This window comes from Macrobrachium rosenbergii, chromosome 30 (assembly GCF_040412425.1).
Source record: "Macrobrachium rosenbergii isolate ZJJX-2024 chromosome 30, ASM4041242v1, whole genome shotgun sequence".
In the NCBI taxonomy this organism is placed as follows: Eukaryota; Metazoa; Arthropoda; class Malacostraca; order Decapoda; family Palaemonidae; genus Macrobrachium; species Macrobrachium rosenbergii.
Genome location: NC_089770.1, coordinates 32,794,227 through 32,815,222, shown reverse-complemented (window position 1 = coordinate 32,815,222; position 20,996 = coordinate 32,794,227). Strand labels below are relative to the sequence as shown.

The 20,996-nt window shown below is 48.0% G+C and overlaps 1 protein-coding gene across 4 annotated transcripts in view; it reads right to left on the bottom strand.

Moving 5' to 3' along the window:
- Nucleotides 1-14,536, bottom strand: part of Ogg1 (8-oxoguanine DNA glycosylase) — a 510,811-nt gene extending 496,275 nt beyond the window's left edge. For 2 of the 4 annotated variants that reach the window (XM_067132075.1, XM_067132076.1), the window contains exon 1: nt 14,282-14,521. Coding sequence is in view for 1 of the 4 variants with exons in the window: in XM_067132074.1 (XP_066988175.1) it covers nt 14,293-14,381 (89 nt within the window). In the remaining 3 variants the exon portion in view is untranslated. Of the gene's footprint in view, nt 1-14,281 lie in introns of all 4 variants that reach the window. The other 2 variants (XR_010857934.1, XM_067132074.1) reach the window with 2 other exon arrangements.
- Nucleotides 14,537-20,996: the final 6,460 nt, after the last annotated feature.

Here is a 20,996-nt window from a genome sequence, read left to right as displayed (position 1 = left end):
CCTCCATAAAAGGGCTTCTTCTTCCTGGAGGACAAAACTGAAGCAGAAGAAGAAGAAGAAGGAGCTGGAGGACGTCTAGAAGAATGAGCCAACAGATCTTGCGTGGCCTTCTCCTTAAGACTTGCAGAAATGTCCCGAATCAAAGACTGGGGAACAGATGGTTAGACAAAGGGGCGAACAATAACTCTGCCCTTAGTGAAGGAGACAGACTTAGCTGTGAAGTCACAAAACAAGGCCCTCTTCTTCAAGAGGCCCGTGTACAAAAGTGAGACGCCAGTTCTTCAGATCCATCCCTAACTGCCTTGTCCATACAGTTAAGGACACTAGAGAGCTCCCCAGGGTAATAGAATCCGAGCTTCGTTTTTTAAAATCTAAGGCTCCCAAGCACCAGTCCAAAAAATTAAACACCTCCATGGTGCGGAAGAGACCTTTGAGATGATGGTCAGTCTCTGACAAGGTCCAAGAAACCTTAGCAGTAGGCAGATGAGACCTTCTGGGAGCGTCGACAAGACTGGTAAAATCCCTTGAGAAGAGGAAGGAACTCTAGGGCTGAGATCTTCTCCCTGTCTCATACCACATACCAGCCTTGCCTGAAAGCTTAGACGGAGGCACAGCGAAAGAGGTCTTGCCATGGGACTTCCTTCCTCCATCCACAGGTTGACTTTCTTGAAAGCCCTCTTGGTCGCCAACGAAGAAGTCATCTTCAAAAACCCGCGCGCTCCTAGCTTTGGAAGAAGCTAACTGAGAAGGAGGAGAGAGAGGAGCCGAAGGTTTAAACTTGTCCCCAAACAAGTCTTTAAGCAAGCCCGGTCAAAACTTGATAATCGGAAGAAGAGGAAGCAGACGAGAGCTCGACTTCAGCAGGATCCAAATCGCCAGACACCTCTCCTTCTTCCACAGCCAGAGAAGCAACCGAGTCACCCAACACTTTAGGGGAACGGCCTTCTGAGGTCCAATACGAAGAAGAGATCTTCTTTTCTCAGACGAAATGGAATGCTCCGTGGCGCCCTAAAGAGCAACGAAGGACGTCCTGAGGAGCGTCCCTGGAGAGCGCCCTGAAGAGCGTCGACACTGGCGCCACGCCCAAAAACCGGAAGAGCGTCTTGTCAAATTGCACAGAAGCGTCCTGAAGAGCGTCACTACAAGCGTCACGGGAAGAAGCTCGCGGCGTCATGTTGACGAGCGTCCACGACGAGGAGCAAGAGAGCTAACAGGGCGACAAGGCGACGACACAGGCGAAGGAGACGACGAAGCGGAGCAGGAGAAGGAGACTTCCTTGATCTTTTGACAGGCAAAGTCAAGTCCCTTGCGACGACGAGGAGCAGAGTCCTTTCTCTGCAATAAGAGAAGACAACTGCCGCTGCATCTCCAACAAAACCTTCTTAGAAGGAGAAGAATCATGTCTGGGAGAAGAGACAATCCTATGGGAAGACGATGGGCGAGGGGCCTTCTTCTTCCTCACAGGAGCAAGAAAGGTTCTCTCCTTAGAGCGGCTGAGGGCTCAAAACATCCTCATCAGACGAAATCCTAGTCCTCTTCTGCGGTGGAAAAGCTTCAAAATAACTAGCCGACGAAGAAGACTGACGAGAAGCGTCCTCTTGAACACAGCTCCTCTTGAGAGGGCGAGTCCTTCACGAGAATTCCACCCCGCTACGAGGGAGGACGCCTCGGAGGACGAAAAGCAGTCCTGAGAATGCGGCGCCATTCCACGATCTCTGGCAGCCTGGGAAGCGACAACAGGACCTGCCGAAGGGACGCCAGATCGGTGGGAAGCCCCGTAACCTTCTTGCGGCTTTCGACATGCCTTCTCCTGAGTCCTGGGAGTCTGACAGCGGTCCAGGCCTAGAAGCATTATGGGGCCGATCTGACGCCCCTCACAACACTGGGGGAGCACTACACTTCACAGCACTTTGGGAGAGATGCCACTTTGTTCTCGAGCGCACGGATAGAACTCATGATCTGCGCCAGGGCCGAACCCCCACAGACACAACATCAGGGCCCGAAGGCAAAACCACAGGGACAGGTGCAACATCAACTACGTTAGGGTTATCAGGAGAGGAAATAACCTGACTCTTGCACACACTCCTGGAGGAAGACCTCCTAACCCTGTCACGCTCCAACTTGCGAACATACCGAATCATAAGACTTCCAGCTCGCATCCGATAAAGGTTCACACTCCTTACATCGATCATCTATAAGACAAACATGCCCCTACACCTCAAACAAACCGGTGAGGGTCTGCCGAAGCTTTAGGTAGCCTCACCTTACAATCACTCATACAACATACACGGAAACTAGCAGAACTAGAACCAGACATAGTTAAAGAGAGTCATAAGCAAAATCCACAACAGTCCAGAAAAAGCGTGTGCCAATCCACAGTCCAAGAATCAAAACCAAAAGTCAAGAGAATACTTAAGTGGAATAAGCAAGTTAACGAAATCCAGAGGCGGAGGTACTGTAACAGATGTTAACAGTACCGGCGACAGAGAAAAATCTGAATAGAAAATGGGAATGGTTCCCAATTCCCGCCTCCCAGCGGCGGGAATGAGTACTAACCACCTGGCCACACTAACGTGTGCCGCGAAGTTTTGAAATTCTGTCGGATTTCGAGAAATACAGCTATATATATATCTGGCAGGTAAGTGTCAATGAACAAATCTCTGAGTAGGAGTTAGTTGCAGTTTCTGGAGATTCAATAAAAGTCCTAAATCTTGAGTCATGCAAATCATTTTCTGTAAGTCCTCCATGCATCATTCCTTTGTGGGAGAGCAAAGTAGCCAGTCGTCTAAATAGAGTAAGATCTTTACCCCTGCTAGATGAAGCCAACCCGCCAGGGGAGCGAGTGCCTTCGTAAAAACTTGTGGGGCAGTCGAGAGGCTGAAACAAAGTGCTCTGAGCTGATAAACTCGGCCGCTGAAGACAGACCTGAGGTACTTTCTTGAGTCTTCGCGAATAGGGATATGAAAATACGCATCCAGCATGTCTAGGGAGATCATCCAATCCCGACAGATGGAAGCAAGAACTGACTGTGTTGTCTCCATACTAAATTTTGTCTTCTCTATGAAGGCATTCAAAGCACTCACATCGAGACCAGTCTCTACACCCCTGAAGACTTGGGCACTAAGAAGAGTCGACTGTCAAATCCCTTCGATTTGGAGTTCCTGACTAGTTCTATGGCCTTCATGCTGATAAGAGAGGAAACCTCCTCTGAGAGGGCTGAATACCTCTCCGATTCTTCAGAGTAGGCCGTCAAGACAAAGGGAATGTTGGTCAAGGAAGGCGTCTCCTTGAAGGGGATAGAATAACCCTCCTTGAGTACTTTGACTACCCACTATTCTGCCCCTCTCAAACTCCATCTCTCCCAGAAAAGAAGGTGCCTCGCACCCACTGGGGCATGGAGGACTGGGCTCTCACTTGCGAGTTCAAGGTTTAGTTAATGACTTCTTGATGGTAAGGGGTGTGAACCTAACTGATCCTCTGGACCTGGATTGAGATCTCTGCCTGCCCCGATGAAAGGGCCTCAACTGCAGGGGAAAAGTCCTGGGGGTACTGCTGTTCAATTTCTGTCGCTTTGTCGACTGTTCAAGAAGATCCTGGGTAGACTTCCTATGCAGGCTGGAAACAATCTCACTAACAGTTGTCTGTGTTTGTCCAGCGGAGGAAATAAAAGCGCTGATTTTTGAGACGATGTCACACCCTTAGACGTAAAGGAAACCCAAACTTCCCTCTTCTTGAGTGCGCCCATCGCGTATAGCAAAGCAATCTCCTGCGAACTGTCTCTGACTACTTTGTCAGCGCAGGAGGGAAAATCCAGAAGTTCCTAAGCATAATCAGGCGGAAGCAATGACTACTAAACTTTCTTGGCAAGAGCACCTAAACACCAGTCCGTAAAATTTAAGACTTCAAGTCTTAAAAAGACTTTTCAGAAGGTGGTCCATCTCTGCGCCGAAAAGAATACCTTTGCTGATGCAAGAGCGGATCTACAGCCTGTGTCAATGAGACCAGAGAAATCCCCCTGGGAGGAGGCAGCCACTCCCAGGGAAGGAGCTTCTCCAGTAGCATAAGATAAGTAGCGAGACCTAGAAAGACAAGAAGGAGGGACACTAAAGCAAGCCTTCCCCTGCTCCCTCTTCTCGGAAAGCCAGTTCTCCACTTTACTAAAGGCCTTCTTGGATGAGGATGAGAGAACCAACTTAGGAAGTCCAGCAGTGTCTGAAGGTTGACTGCTCATCATAAAAGATGAAGCCGGGACGAATGAGTCGCAGGAGAGAAGAACTCGAGAAGTTCTGAATTAAAACCTCAGAAGGGACATGTAAGAAGTCACTGGAGAATCTTGATCGAAACCCTCTTCTTCCGACGAAACAGGAGACAAGGGAGCATCCGATGGAGGTGCCTTAGCAGTGAATGGTCCGTGAAGCTGCAGAATGCTATCCAACTTGTGTTGAAGAGGAGCCAAGGCTGGATCCAAACTTGAGGCCGACTGTCAACTCTTTGCCAAACTGGACGAAGCTGGGGCTTGTAGCTTAGAAGCCAACATCAAAATACCGGTCGGTTTCCCTGAGGCACTGGCAGCAGGCAGAGGAGTAGATGCACGTTGACATGTAGGAGCTCTAGAGGGAGCGGATGCATCAGGGAACTTAGGCATTACAGGGCACTTCAGGAAGCTTAGCTGTGTCAGGGCGTCTAACCGAAGGCAAGCGTTCAGGTAATATACGGCACTCGGCCGCTACTAGGGGCTCGCCATACGAAAAACGCTCATCAAATACAGGGCACTCGGCCAAATCCGGGCACTTAGACGAAGAACTTCGTTGCACACTAGAAGCAGGGCACTTGGAGTTAGAAAGAAGACGCCTCTTAAATGAAGAGGAGTGACTAAACACTCGTTCCTGGCGTCCAGGAAAGAAGCATTCAGGGCTGTGACGCTTACTGCAAAAAGGATGAGGACTGAGAGGAGACTCCCTCAAGCTTTTGCTAGGCAGTCAAGGAGCTTGATCCTTGGAAGAGGAACGCCTCTTCAAGGGGCGTGACTTGTCAGGAAAACGCCATTGGCGCCTTCTGTATGGCTATGAATCTCCCGAACTAGACAAGAGCTGATGCAAGTTCAAGATGCCTTTCCAGCGGCTGTCTCTTGACGCAACCTGGGATGCAACTGGCTGGTCTGAGGGGGGCGACTGCTCGTGGGCAGACCCCGCTGACCTCCCTTGGGCTAACAGTATGCCTCCTCCCTGGTTCAGGGGAGTATGACAGTGACCAATGCCTAGGAGAATCAGCAGGACGAACAGCCACCTCCTCCAGCAACACTTCACTTTCACTTTTCTTGTCAAACTTATCCATAAGGATATGCATCAGTGCCCCTAATTGGGCCACTATACCTGCCACCATATTGATTCTCTGATCAAATTTATTTTCCATGCTGGCGAAGTGATCGGGCTCAGAAGTGTGAAAGCCAGGAGCAGGAGTAGGTGGTCTAGGAGTATGGACTGATACAGGGGAAACAGGAACAACAGGAGGAGATACAGCAGGAATATCGACATCATTAGATTTAGGAGTTGTCTGACTAGCTAATTTCTCGCTGGCTTTAGCGACTGCCTTCCTCTGTGATCTCTCTCTAATTTATTTAAATGAAAAGTCAACGTCTTACATTTGCGTTCGTCGTAATCCCTTCTTTGTCGCATGTTAAATCAATGGTACAAACTTGCCCTCTGCAATTTGTGCACAGAGTACAGGCAGTCCTCGGTTTACGACGGGTCCGGCTTACGACGTTCCGAGGTTGCGACGCTTTTCAAATATATTCATCAGAAATTATTTCCTGGTTTACGACGCATGTTCCAGGGTTACGACGCATCGTACGCCAATCCAACGGAAGAAATTTGGCTCCAAAACAGCAGAATAATCAAAATTTGGAGGTTTTTTGATGAAAAACTCAATAAAAATGCAGTTTACATCATTTTCTATACACTCAAAGCATTAAAAGTAAGGTTTTCTTAGGATTTTTGACGAATTTTCGGTTTACGACGCGGCGTAAAAACGGAACCCCCGTCGTAAACCGGGGACTGCCTGTACTGCAGCCTTTGCTGCAATACTGGAAGCTAGAAGAGCTAGAGTCTGACATACTAACTAGTTAAGGGTCACAATCAGTAACAAAGTCAAATCAGGAAAAAAACAATGCCGAAAGGCTACCATACAAATACTTCACTGGATGGGAAGAAACAACAATTGTCAAAACCAAGCTGCTTAGTCAACATGGTGTGTGGACGATACAAGCGGCAGAAACAAATTGATCTACTGGCTTAGTTGTTCCTCTATCTTACCCCGAAAGTGCACGGGGTCTTGTCACCTACACAAAACAAAAGAATCACTACCGCGAATTTCAAAATTTAAGCTGCCATTCAAGTAGAAACTCTTAGCTAAGTAATTACTGGGTAAGTTACTTATATAAAATCACAATTTTTAAAGTAAATTGTATTTTTCCTAACTTAACAAACCCGAGGTCCTTTACATTAGGAATTACTTTCAGCGTAGGCTGGAAACGGCCATTGAACTTTCGAACAGGGTGGTTGGGCAGTTAACTACCATCTGGGAGGCAGGAGTACCGCCTGCCCAGATGTAAACATTCCAATTTGCCTTTCAGCCCAGGTATCAGATTGAGGGGTGGCATGAGGTGGGCATGAAATGTAAAGGACCTCGGGTTTGTATAGTTAGGAAAAATACAATTTACTTTGAAAATTGTGATTTGTTCCGACATGATATACAAACCCTGAGTCCTTTACATTAGGAAGACTCACTGGTTGGAGGGAGGAATCTGAGTGAGTCTCCTGAACCGACTGGAGTTCACCACCTTGTGGCTTCCCTTCCTGGTCGATAGAGAGAGGAAGGGAAAACTGCCTCTGACAATATGCTCGGATTGTAAGAAACGCGGGATCAATTGCCAGACTTCTGGGTCCCTTTGCATGAAAGAGGACTCATAAGTTCATGCAAAGTAGGCTAGGAAGAATTTGGAGTCGGATGACATTAAGGCAATCACAAGCATTGGGTTTGTCTTATGGTCATGGTCTCCCTCCCCCCTTGCAAGGGGAAGGAGTGGAGTTGCTTCTATAATCCTGAATGGAAAATAGAACGGGAGCTCCCGTTGGGTGCTTGCCTGCATCAACTTCCAGATCCAGCATGTGACGGCACGTCCACTCCCTGCCTGTGAGAAGAGAGCCAGGATGGGGAGAAAGAAGAGAGGCCAGTCACTCCACATTCATTCTCCCAATCACAACCGTACATCTTAGGCGAGATGCAACCTGTCCTGTTAGAGGAGCTGGGTAAGCTACACAACTTGTTGAGCAGCCACCACAGGACCCAAGGAAAAAAGTGTCCAAGGACTTGTGAGCAACATCCTGGAGGTAGAAGGAGGTGAAGGTGGTCTGTTGGAACCACACACTTGCATTCAGCACCTGCACAACCGGCACAACCAACATGTTCTTCCGGAATGCAAGGGACGGACCAATGCTGCGGGCTTTGTGAGCTCTCGGACGAAGCGTAACGGTGTCGTCTTCTCCTACAGCAGTATACGCTCTCCTTACCGTCTCACAAAGCCAGAAAGAGATGGTGTTCTTGGACACTTCTTTCTTGGTCGAGCCAGTACTAACGAAGAGTCATCGACACTCAGGCCGGAGACATCGAGTCCTCTTCAGATAGCGCAGCAGCACTCTAACAGGACACAGTAGCATCTCATCTGGTTCATTACCTACAAAGTCCTCTAGGGAGGGGGTCATGAAGGACTCGAACCGTGCGCCAGGGACCGAAGGATTCTGAGTCTTCGCTATGAAATCCGCGATGAAATCCATCCCCTCGAGTGTTTAACATCGAAGGAAAGTCCGTGCAGTTTGCCAACTCTCTTCGCCGATGCCAGAGCCAGCAGGAAGACGGTCTTGAGTGTCAGATCCCTGTCTGACGACTCTTATAAAGGCTCATACGGTGCACGAGTCAGGCTCCCTAGAACAAGAGTCACATCCCACTCAGGGGACCTGAGATCCCTGGGTGGGCAAGACCTTCAAGCTTCTCATCAATAGGGAAATCTCGAAGGAGGAAGAGATGTCTACCCCTTTCAGCCGCAAGACTAGGCCGAGTGCAGCACGGTAGCCTTTCACGGCTGAAACAGAGAGAAGCTTCTCTCGGTGAAGGAAGACGAGGAAGTCCGCGACCTGGTGAATAGTAGCTCCGACCGGAGGGATACCCGTCGGACGACACCAACCATAGACGATGGACCACTTTCCCAGGTATACCGCTGCACAGGATCGTCTGAGGTACCTGGCCATCTCCATTGTTGTGTGACGCGAAAAGCCTCTCACTCACAGGAGATGGTAGATAACCTCCAGCTGTGAAGACACAGGGACTGCACTGCCTGGTGGTACCACTCTACATGGGGTTGACACAGCAGGTTGGGCTGGGGGGATCTTTCTCTATCCAGAGGAGAGCTATCAGGTCGGGATACCCTGAGTGCCACCAGAATCATTCTGAGATTCGGAGTAATCATCACTTGGTTGATCACTCGGCGAATCAGACAGAACGGAGGAAAGACGTAAACGTCGAGGTTGTCCCATGGGTGTTGGAATGCGTCCTCCGTGGCGGCCCATGGGTCCGGCACGACCGAACAGAAGACCTGGAGTTTTCTGTTGTGCCAGGTGGCGAACAGGTCCTTGCTTGGACGCCCCCACAGGTCGAGTAGCCTTTCCGTCACTTCCGAGTGAAGGGACCATTCGTTTCCTATCACCTGATTCTGGTGGCTGAGCTTGTCTGCCACGACATTCCTCTTGCCTGGAATGTACCTGGCTGACAGCTCTACCGATTGAGCCACGGCCCACTCGTGCACCTGCATTGTCAACTGGTGGAGCGGGAGGGACACTAGGCCCCCCCTGCTTGTTGACATATGCCACTACCGTGGTACTGTCACTCATCAGTACCACGGAGTGTCCCATCACTCAATCCCGGAACTCTTGGAGAGCCAGGAAGGCTGCCTTGAGTTCCAGGATGTTGATGTGAAGGCACTTGTCGTCTCGGTGCCACACTCCCGAAGTCAGCAACTCCTCTAGGTGTGCGCCCCATCCCTCGGTCGATGCATCTGAGAACAGCAGCATGTCCAGAGGGGGAGTATGCAGGGATATCCTATCAAGAGGTTCCTGTCATCCATCCACCAGCAAAGGTCCTCTCTCACCTCCTCGGAAAGAGGAACGAGGGAGGAATAGGGGTCTCAGGACTGGGACCAATACTCCTTTAGCCTCCATTGTAGAGACCACAGGTGAAGACGCCCATGAGGTACGAGCTTCTCCAGTGACGACAGGTGACCGATGACGACTTGCCATTGCCGGGCTGGCTGCTCCTGTCGTGACAGGAACAGCTGTGCTGCCTGCCTGAACCTGCTGATATGAGTCTGAGAAAAAGACTTTCGCTTCAGAACCAGGTTAGCCGACAGGTTTGCCATTTGGTGGGTAAAGTAGATGGAAGCAGCCACCTTCGATACTGTGAAGGACCACAGATTGAGCCAGGAGACTGCCTGGAAGGCTACCATGGCGGTGGTTTCCAGGGTTGCAGCTTCTTGCTGAGAGAGGGAGATGCTCTCTGCAGTAAGTTGCTACAACGTAAGCCCTGGATCCAGATGAACCAGGTCCAGGTCAACCTGTTCAGGCGGCAATGCCCTCTCCAACGGAGCGTAGAAGCGCCTCTGGTGAGGCAGAGGAGGGGGAAGAAGCTTGTCCGAGCGGTTCAATCTGAGCAAATTGTCTTGCCCAGACACAAGACCATTCACTTGATTGAGGACCCCTCAGCAAGCGTGGACCACGGCAGCCCACCGAAGCCTTGGGTTCCTTCTTGGGTCCCCAGAAGGATTCAGAGAGCAACGGACGATCCACAGACGAGGCCGTGGTCCCTTCCCTGAGGTCGTTGTGCTGACGAATCAGCGCGGTAACCTTAGCAAATGTCCTCTGTATCTCGGGGGTGTCTGCATCCCGGGGGAGAGGACCCTCAGTCCTTCCAGAGTGTGGTCCTCCCGATCTACTCTCCCTGCAGGAGGGAGAACCTCGGCAGACCCCCGTGATCCTTCCTGCACCACACAGGCATAAGACCTGGTCGAACCGAGGACCTAGCCAGGTACATATGGCCCCGAGGTAGAACTCTGGGGAGACAACTCGCCAGAGTTCTTCCTGTCCGACTTGCGCCCCTCGGAAGGAGCCCAGGAGGTAGAGGGGACGAGCAAGGAGGATCGGGCACTCCCACTGGCCCTGCTGGCAGAACCAACAGGGGCAGCGAGCCAGGAGCGATCACCAACCCACGGCAGCCCGGGTCGAGGAGAGTGCTTACGCCTGGGCGAAGCAGTCTCCCGAGGAGAGCGGAGTGGCTCGCGCGGGTCGGGCCACGTGCTCGTCTCCCCCAAGCCAGGCTGGCAGCGCGGACATGGCCGGGGACTGGGAGTAGTCAAGCGCGCGGCTTGCTCACCGAACTTGCGCTGTCCTCTAGACGCGCCCAGTCTTCTTCAAGGCCATAACCTCTCCGAAAGACTGAGCAGGGGACCTCTTCTCTGCTTCTCCAGGTGTTCGGACTCGAGGGACCGATGCACCTTCCCGGGAACCTGGCTTGGCACCTGCAGAAGTACCAGCAGGAAGAGTCGGGCACCTGCGTGCGGACTCTTTCTCTCTCGCCCCACGCCGAGTCTGTACGGAGAGGTTTCTCCCCGTACCAGACTGGGGTACCCAGGTCTCCTTGGAAACCCGGTACTGGAGCAACTTAACGTGCGAGTGTCCGATGTGGACCAGCTGGCCTTAGAAACAAGTTTCTTCGGCGCAGCAGGGGGAGTGCAGACCATGGTCTGCACACCCTTGGCTCCCGATACGACTGACCCGGGGGCCAGAGCAGCGGTTCCCTGATCCGTAGATTGGGAAGAGCCAGCAAGAGATCCCACTGTCTTCCCTGTGGAAGGAGGCAGTCCCTTAGAGGTCTCGGTGTGAGATCTCTTGGGGGGGAGGGGGGAGAGGCAGGCTTCTTCTTCTTTGGCTGGGTAGCCTCAGAAGGAGAAGAGGAAGAAGAGGCAGCAGGCGAAGACAAAGACGATGACGAAGACGACTTCTTTGCCATCTTCCTCGTTTCAAGGTCAGGTCCCCAAACCATGCAGGAGCAGCCGAAGACTCAAGAGCAACCAGGGAGGCCACAGCAGCAGGCGCAACCCGGGCAGCATAGACGGCACTCGGGCCAGCAGTTACCGGGGCAGGAACATCAGCGTGGCAGCCAGGAACATCCAGTGGAGGAGCCAGGGATGAGGGCACGAGTGACACGTGAGCAGCCAGGCCAGGCCGAGTCAGGGTCGAAGGCACAGGAGGCGTATCAGCAGTCAGGCCAGGCCGAGAGACGGGGAAGCGAGGAGCCGGAACCATAGTCATGAACGAGCCAGGGTCAGCAACAGGGGCAGGCAAAGTCATGTATGGCACCGACGACATCACCATATACGAAGGCCCAGGTTGTGATAGCGGGGCCAGGAACCCAGGGGGCAGCGGCACAGGATGGTGAGAGGCAGGAGCAGCCAAAACATGGGTGTCTAGGTGTGAAGCCACCATCACAGGCAGCTTCCTGAACGCAGACATGGTGACAGTCGTGGTGGTGGTAGCGGTAGCTGAGTGGGTTGTCACTGGAGCGCCAGACAGGTGGGACACCAGGCCCTCCAGTGACAGAACGCCAGGCAGACCCAGGTGTATCCAGGCAGAAGTTAAGTCTGATACTTGGTCTGTAGGAACTTCCACCCCCAAACCTGAGGAAACAGTCGGGTCAAAATGGGAAGCCTCTGCTCGCTCTTGGGGAAAAATTTCGCCCCCGCGCGAGGAGAGGCCCCCGAGAGGATGTCCTAATCAATTGGCACCCCCATGACCTTCCACACCCGATGAAACAAATGAGGACGGGGAGGGGGAGTCCTCACCCGAGGGAGGGAGCAAGCTGAGGAAGCTCACAGGGAGGGAGAAACAATCCTGACACATTAACCACTACTGGAGTCGTCAGGGGGCGTTACCCTCGGACGATTCCTTGGCGGGCTTCCGACGGTAGCGTCTCCTCCCTTTGAACCTCTTCCATTGCTCTGGAGACCAGGTACAACACTCGCTACAAGGAGCGTCACGTGAACACACACGTCCCCTGCAAGTTGGGCAAAGGGTGTGTGGGTCCGTGTCGACACTCGAACGAAAGGTATTACTTCTTTTGCCTCCTACCCCAGGACACACACACTGGGGATAGGAGGGTTTAGAAGGCTTATCAACATTCATGATCATAAAAGTAAGGAAAAATCCCACCAAAAAGCTGAAGGGCAGTCAGGCAGAGAGCGAAGAACAACGTCCGCATTCTACGACGGCCGAAAGCAAATTGGAATGTTTACATCCGGGCAGGCGATACCCCCGCCTCCCGGACGGTAGTTAACTGCCCAACCACCTTGTTCGAAAGTTCAACAGCCGTTTCCAGCCTACGCTGAAAGTAATTCCTAATGTAAAGGACCAAGGGTTTGTATATCGTGTCGAACAAACCAAATTCATGTAAATCGCTGACATTACTTTGAGTCATAGGTGATGATGCCATATCATTAGCCTTAGCTTATGCAAGCTTTTTCATTTTACTGTCGCCTAATAATTAATGACAATTATAGGCCAATCAAAACTTTGTAAGCACTTGAATTAAAGGCAGAATTGTTAGCATCACAAAGAAGATAATAGAAAAGTTGATCTTTGCCAGTGACTGTAATTTGTTCAGTGTTTCATTCTGACTGTAAGCATTTTAATTTCTGTTTTACCCAGAAAGAAGTTTATATTCTATTGTAAATCATTTTAAAGATTTTATCAAATTTCCTTTACTAAGCTTTGCCATCCAACAACGACTAAATAAAATGTAACATTCTTCTAACTATAAAAACTGTAACTGCACATTCTACTAACTATAAAAACTGTCACTGTTTATTCCGTTAACTATAAAAACTGTCACTGTATATTTTTTCAATTATAAAAACCGTAATTGTACATTCTGTTAATGTTAAAAATGTGACTGTATGTTCTGTTAAATACAAAAACTGTAATGGCATATTCTGTTAACTACATTTTTTTAACTATGATAACTGTAGCTGTACAATCTTTCAACTATGAAAAATAATAACTGTGTATTGTGATAGTTATAAAAACTATAACGGGTTTCTTGGGCTTGAGAATGAGTCGCATATAAAATGTGATGGATATTAACCTACGCTCTTTATTAACCAAGAGAGTACATGGGAGTCTGTGGGCACACCTACAAGAGTCGAGGCAGAGCTGCACACAAGATATGAAAGGTATTAATGTTTAGGTTAGGTTAGGTTTGAATAAGAGGCTAAGAGGCTAGGCCTGGGTTAGTTTCGTGCTAAGCGAGAAGCAAGGATGATACATGGGCTACAACAATCTGGGTAACTCTGGACACTTAAAGAGCGGGTCAGTCTGCTGAGAGGAAATGTACAGAAGTGGCACTGTGATGCCAGACTACCGTTCCGACCGATGACACAACTAGCCTGCAACATTTGGTTAAAAGTTCTGCTCTTTGTTATGATTCCTTTTCCAATACAGCCTGACGGCAAAAATGAAATTGGGGGTAAAAGCCTAGGCTGATTAAGCCCAACTAACATGACCTAGCTTGACCAAGAGTAGCTAGCCTAACCTAAGCAGGCTCTGCTAGCCTAGCCTGACCAGTTCCAACTGCCCTAGCATGACGAGGCCAAATTACCCTTGCCTATGATAACGATGCCCTGCTAGCCTACCCTGACCACGCCAACTTAGCCGAGTGTGAGTGGGCCCACTTAGCCTAACCAATCCCAGCTAACCTAGCTCGACCAGGTTAACCCAGGCCTCGTGAAGCCCAACTAGCCTAACAAAACCCACAGAGTCTGACCAAGTACACCCAGCCTAGCCTAACCAAACCCAGCCTGACCCAGTCAACCTAGCCTAGCCTAGCTGTGCCAAGTTAGCCTAGCCCAACTAGGTCTAGCTATCATAGTATAACCAACTTCAGCTACCTTAACCTGACCATGCCAAGCTAGCCTAGCCTGAACAAGTCTAACCAGACCCAGCTAACCCTATCTAGCCTGACTGGGCCAATTTAGTGTGACCAGGGTACGTTAGGATAGATGGGCAAGGTCAGGCTAGGCCAGCTGTGTCCATGCCCAGCTAACCTAGACTGACCAAGTGCAACCAGCCTGACGTAGCCTGACCAGAGGGGCGAACGCCAAAAATAGACGGGGGGGCCTGAGGGCCGAGGAGTCACCTGAAGGCCTGACCACACTGCAGGGTGATGTCCAATCTGAGCTCTCTCTCTCTCGAGCAGGGCAATCTGGACGCCCTTCCCCACATCATAAGTAGAATTTGCCTTGATTAAGTTAATCAACTGCTTAAATAAGTAATTGAAATGGCGGAGGAGGAGTCAATTAACGATGAAAACGACGATCGCTACTTTGAACGACGTCCCGCCACGACGATAACAGTCGTAGCGCCATCGGGTTCGTTGCTGGGAAAAAATAGATTATTGATATTTAGAAAAAAAATAGTACATGGTGGCCTGAAAAATTATTGAATATTATTATTTAACATATTCCTCATTATATATATATGTGCGTATCGCAAAGAAAGGAATGTTTGTCATTTTAGAAATTTAGTAAGGATAGCGAGCCATCATGCCATCACCCGATGTTTATGATTCTGTACCTCATCTTCTTCTCCCAATTTTTTTTTATGTTTTCTATGTGTATATATAAAGTCTAAAATTTTATTATATAATATTATTACGTGATTTTAGATATAATTTTTCGTTACACATATAAAAAAAGTGAGGATAATCTGGTATATTAGAAATTAGGAAAGGGATAGCGAGCTAATTATTTCGTCATCCGATGTTCATTGTAGACTACCTCTTCTTCCCATTCTTTTGTTTATAATTTATGTATATATTATATGTGTGTATGTATGTATATGTATATGTATATATGTATATATATATATATATATATATATATATATATATATATATGTGTGTGTGTGTGTGTGTGTGTGTATATATAATCATGAAGCTACAAAAGTCGCAATATCAAATTCACGCTACCTCTGGAATATCCCCGATGGGGAATTATCACCGAAGGAGAATTTATAAGTGGTAAATGGATCGGTACTGCCGGGTCTCGATCCCTCGACACAGAGACCCTGCAGTACCGATCCACTGATCACTTATAAATTCCCCTTCGATGATAATTCCCAACGAGGATATTCCCGAGGTAGCGTGGATTTGATACTTAGCGACATTTGTAGCTTCATGATCGTATATAAATCACGGTGTGATAAAAATTTCATGTATATACAGTGTGTATACTCGTATATATATATATATATATATATATATATATATATATATATATATATATAAAAGTCTAAAATTATCTGTCTACAAAATTAATTCATGCATGATTTTTCGTTCTATATATCGAAAAAATGAGTATAATCTGTTATATTAGAAATTAGCGAGCCAGATATGACGTCATCCCATGTTTTAACAAATGTTTACCTTTTCTTATTTCTCTAAGCCAAGGAATTTATATATATATATATATATATATATATATATATATATATATATATATATATATATATATGCTATGAGTGTTGGTTGATTGCAAGTCTTACCTTGGAAGTTGACACATCTAACTGGGAACCAATATGCTCATGCAAGGAATGAATTTTAGGAGAATTATATTTCAAGTCGTAAATGGCAGGACTCAGGAGAGAAATTCCAGATCTAAGTTAATTGAATGTGTTTACATAAAAGACTAAATTATAAGGAGCCGCATACACTGGGCTCTTGGAACTTCAAGTTAATCTACACAACAGACAAAGGTTAAGAGTGATACTCAATATGGGATAAAATACGATGAAAATACACTCAGGAATAACTTGATTGTTGGACGTAGTGGCACAGTGGATGCAGATGATTCTACAATGCGTCACACACCCTTTCTGTCATGTATGGAGAAAGGTACACGATCACTTGTTAGCCAAACAGTCTAATCTTTACAAGGGAATGCTAAAGGTTCAAGGAGTTGACTTCAAGTATGTTCAGTTAAATTATTCTTTAACGCTGATAAATGATTACTGGCAATATCAGGGTCTAGCACATTGCAAGGGGAAAAGGAAAATGAAATGAGATAAGAGTACGATAAATAAATGTGCGCTCTCCACCGCACAGTACCTTATTCCTTAAGTGAAGATCCTTGGTTGCAGAATAAATGGCTCTCAGACGAGTGGGACTTTTTACATGCGGCACTTTAAGGTAGCACTTGGATGTTAAGGTGATTGGCCAGACAAAGAGAGGTGAGCGTAGCTCAGTGACAGGGGCCGTACAGTGGCATGTCACTCGGTCAGTGTTCTAGCAGCTTCTGGTGTTGTTGACCAGGGGTCGTGCTTATATGACTTCAGTTTACTACTGGTAGTCATCGCCCTAAGCAATTCAGGTGGCCTGGCTGTTGAGGGCAAGTCCCATTAATTCCCGCTGCAGGTAATTCAGGTGGGCACAGGGAAGGAAGGATTCTGTTTGGGAAGAAGAGTCTTTTGGCCAGTGAAAGTCATAAAACAGATTAGGGCAAGCACTTAGAAGAGGCTTAGTGGGGGAAACTACTGACCCTGGTGAATTTGTAAAGTCCCCACTCAACGGGTTCTCTTTGTGTGCTTCAGGGGGCGGCCCTTGTCTTGATGTGATGATATATCCCATGTTTGGTGGGGGCCCCGGGCACCTGACGAAGCTCGGGTTTGAATACCTCCAGGAATTCCTTCAGGAGGGAGGAGTACTGGTGGGGAGCGATGGAACAGGCTGTGGGCACCCTGGGGCCCGGTGACAGGGGCAGGGACTGGCAGGACTTGGTTTCCAGCAAGCGCTTGCGGCCGACATCGACTACCAGTCTGAAGTGGGTGAGGAAGTCCGCACCCAGGAGCGGGGTCTTAATGTCCGTGACAGTGAAGTTCCACTTGTATCTCCGCCCCAGGATGGAGACCGACAGGAGCCTGGTGCCGTAGGAGAGGATGGGGGACCCGTTGGCAGCCGTCAGGGAGGCAGCCGGGTCCGGGGGACGTCTGCGGTCCTTTCTGGAAGGCGGGAACACTGACCGCACAGCTCCAGTGTTGATCAACATCATCCTGCCGGAGATGGTGTCGCAGACGTAGAAGCCTACTGGTGTGGGGCCTCTGGGTGTTTCAGTTGCTGCTGCCATGGTGGCCTGTGAGGGTGGCCGCCGCCTCCCCCATTTTTTGGAGGGAAGAAAAGGCAGGGGGCTTCGCAGTTCCAGGCAGCTTTCCTGAACCTTTGGTGGTAATAGCAAAGCCCCAGCCTCTCCCTCTTCTGCTGGTGGGGTGGCTTCCTCTGGAAGATGACATTGATGCCCTCCATGGTGGGGTCCTCCGGCTGGAGGCAGTTGATGGGGTGTGTCAGCGTGGACGCCCGCTTTGTCGCCTTCATGGAGTCCATCAGCTGCTGCTCCACCCTGATCAGGTCCTCGACCGGCAGGGTGTATGCCTCTGTGATCTGCCCACGGACCTCTGGTAGTAGCTGCCGCAGGAAGATCTCCTCGACAGGCTGATCTCTTTGCGCCTGCCGCTGCTGTCAGTCTCAGGGGAGGAGGAGGTCCTGGAGGGCATGCCATGTTTCAAGAGGTTTCCGTCCTGCCGGGGTTGAGGGTGAGGTCGAGGCGCGGGCAGCTCTCTCAGAGATTGGCAGGGAGCAGGTCTCGATGAGAGTGGCTTTTAACTCCTGGAACACGGTGGGGCTCGACATCGTCATTAACCACAGGGCAATCTTCTTGTATATCTCCTCCGGGAGGGCGTTGATGGCAATGTCCGCCTTCAACACCTTATCGGTTAGGCCTGCTACCCTGAATTGTCCCTCAACCCTGTAGAGCCAGGACACTGCGTCCTGGTGGGTGAATGGCAGCAGCCTTGTGCTGAGGGCCATCCTTGGTTGGTCCGTCAGGGGGGTCATTGCACGGGGAGCAGGCACCGGTGTGGAGGAGCGTGCAGGAGGGGGTTGCATGAGGGAGACGTCTGCCTCGAGATGTTCGCGGTAATTTGTATGTGGTTGGGAATGTCTGTGCCCATGCTCATTCCTCGCTCTCACTTGGAGTGTGAGGAACACTGGTGTCAATACACGCTTGGGAGCGTGCCGAGTGGGTCTGCTAATGACGCCGGTGACTTGCTGACGAGTCGTTAGCACCAATGCTTTGTTAGAGCACCGTAGTTAGTCCGTTAGGGGCATGGGTTGGTTCATTGGGCCAAGACTAAGTCGCCATTTGCGTCCGTTAATGGCTCCTGGGAACCACTCGGGGTCACCACTGTGAGAGAGGTGCGAAATAATGAGCAGGAAGACAAGCACTGCTGGTTTATTGATGAAGCGATCCACTTATAAAGCGGCGTGCGGACGTCTGCGTGTAACGCAGAGACCGTGGGTACAAATATTTACAGGTGACCTGAGGTCAAACTATTTCTCTACAAAAAACAGGACAGGTACATGCAGAAAACATAATGATTAACAATGTCTGGTTTGACATAAAAATACTGTTACATATACATAGTGCATGGTCAACTGAACAGATAATAAAATATACAATTCATAACAATGATAATAATATTGTGTTCGTCCAACCCTAGGTCGAACGTGAAGGCACCGCAGAAAACGGGATGCTCATTACAGAGAATGCGTTGAGCGGGGACTTTACAGTGGCAGGGTAAGTAGGGGGTCAGGAGGGTAGGGGAAACATGACACATCCACCCTCCTCCTGCAAACCTGTTTGTCCACCTAGCCCTGGGTGGCAGTGTGGTAGGGGAAACATGATGGGCAGCGCCGGGTTCCAGCGCAGCATAGTGTGGCCATCAAGCTCGTAAAGTAATAAAGAAGAAAATATTTGAAATAAGTTAAGTGGCAAAACATCAGCATTAAAATGCTGGATATACATGTAATGCCACAACACTATGCCAGCCGTTTTAATTCTGTGGATGTCAGGTACTGGCAATAAATGACTGATTTAAATATTTCAGTTTGATTACCTTACTGCGGTTAAGATACTGAACAAAACGTGATTTTGTTCACAGACATGTAATGCCGTCATATATAAATAGTGTTGTCCATATGTACAAGTCATGTTTTTCCAGTTAATTACTGTTTTAAAATAACATTTATTTCATTATTTGAATTGTTTATGGTACTTAAATAAATTGTGACTTACTTGAATATTTTTGTTTCATTACTCGACTGTCTTACCGTTCCAAAATTGTGGATTTTATTACCAGCCACCAAAAACTAATGTGCCTTTTTTCCTGTGACTTTTCTGTTTTTTTCGGTGACTTTTTTCTGTGATTTTTTTGTATTTTTTCCCTGTGACTCTTTGTTGTTTTTTTCTATGACTTTTTCTGTAACTTTTCTTGTTTTTCCTGTGGCTTCTTTGTTGTGTTTCCTGTGACTTTTTTGTTGTTTTTTCCTGTGACTTTTTTTACCTGGGTTCATGTGTGCAGTCCCCAGAGTTAAGTATACCTTAGTTTAACCAGACCACTGAGCTGATTAACAGCTCTCCTAGGGCTGGCCCAAAGGATTAGACTTATTTTATGTGGCTAAGAGCCAATTGGTTACTTAGCAACGGGACCTACAGCTTATTGTGGAATCCGAACCACATTATAGCGAGAAATGAATTTCTATCACCAGAAATAAATTCCTCTAACTTTTCATCAGCCGGCCGGGGGAATTGAACTCCGGCCCATCGAGTGACAGTCCGAAGCTCTACCGATGAATGCGTACAACTGTGTAAGAGACTAGTTTTTGCTTAATGTTAGTTAATTGGTTAACAGGAACCTCATGAAAAAGCAAAAACGCCGATTTGTTGAACAATGACCGAACCACACCGTGAACCCCTTAATCCCTGTTAAGGCAATAACATGCGTATGGTGTGTTCAGGAGACTGCATCCAAAACTGGAAGAATACGATCTCAAATTCTTCAGATATTTCAAAATGACCATAAAATTATTGGACGATATACTGACATTGATTAAAGATAATATTTACCCAAACAGCATAATGTAGATTATTATTATTAAAGTAGTTTAACCAGACCACTGAGCTGACTTTCAGCTCTCATAGGGCTGGCCAAAGCATAATGTAGAGTGTATGCAAGCACATGTAATCATGCATGCATACATAAATCCACACCACACATGCATATATATATATATATATATATATATATATATATATATATATATATATATATATATATATTCTGACTCACATGAGGATCGAACAGGTCTTTCAATTGAAAGGCAAGGGCGCTGCCCACTAGGCCATGTATGGCCTAATGGGCAGCGCCCTTGCCTTTCAATTGAAAGAACTGGGTTCGATCCTGATGTGAGTATGGCCTAGTGGGCAGCGCCCTTGCCTTTCAATTGAAAGATATGGGTTCGATCCTGATGTGAGTCAGAAATTTATTTCTGTTCCACACGTGATTGTGTTGATTATTTCTATATATATATATATATATATATATATATATATATATATATATATATATATATATATATATATATATATATATATATATATATATATATATATATATATATATGGCGTATTTTTCACAGCCATATCAATGTTAACTTGCTTTCGCTGAGAATGTAATACAAGCATGTTGCATTTTTCACAATTACGTAAGGGCACGAGATGATTATATGAATGCAGATACGCTTTTTCAAGCACCACTGATAAACCTGCCTGAAGGAACTGTACCGAGAGGAAGCATATCGCCACCTCTGCAAGAGATCAATTTGCAGAATATTTCATTCATGAAGGCTGAGTTGAACTGCAGGATAATTTATATAACGTGAAGAGTAAAAACTTAGAGATTCAATAAAATGCGCAAATAAACTAACTACGTTTCTTTTTCTCCTGAGTTTCT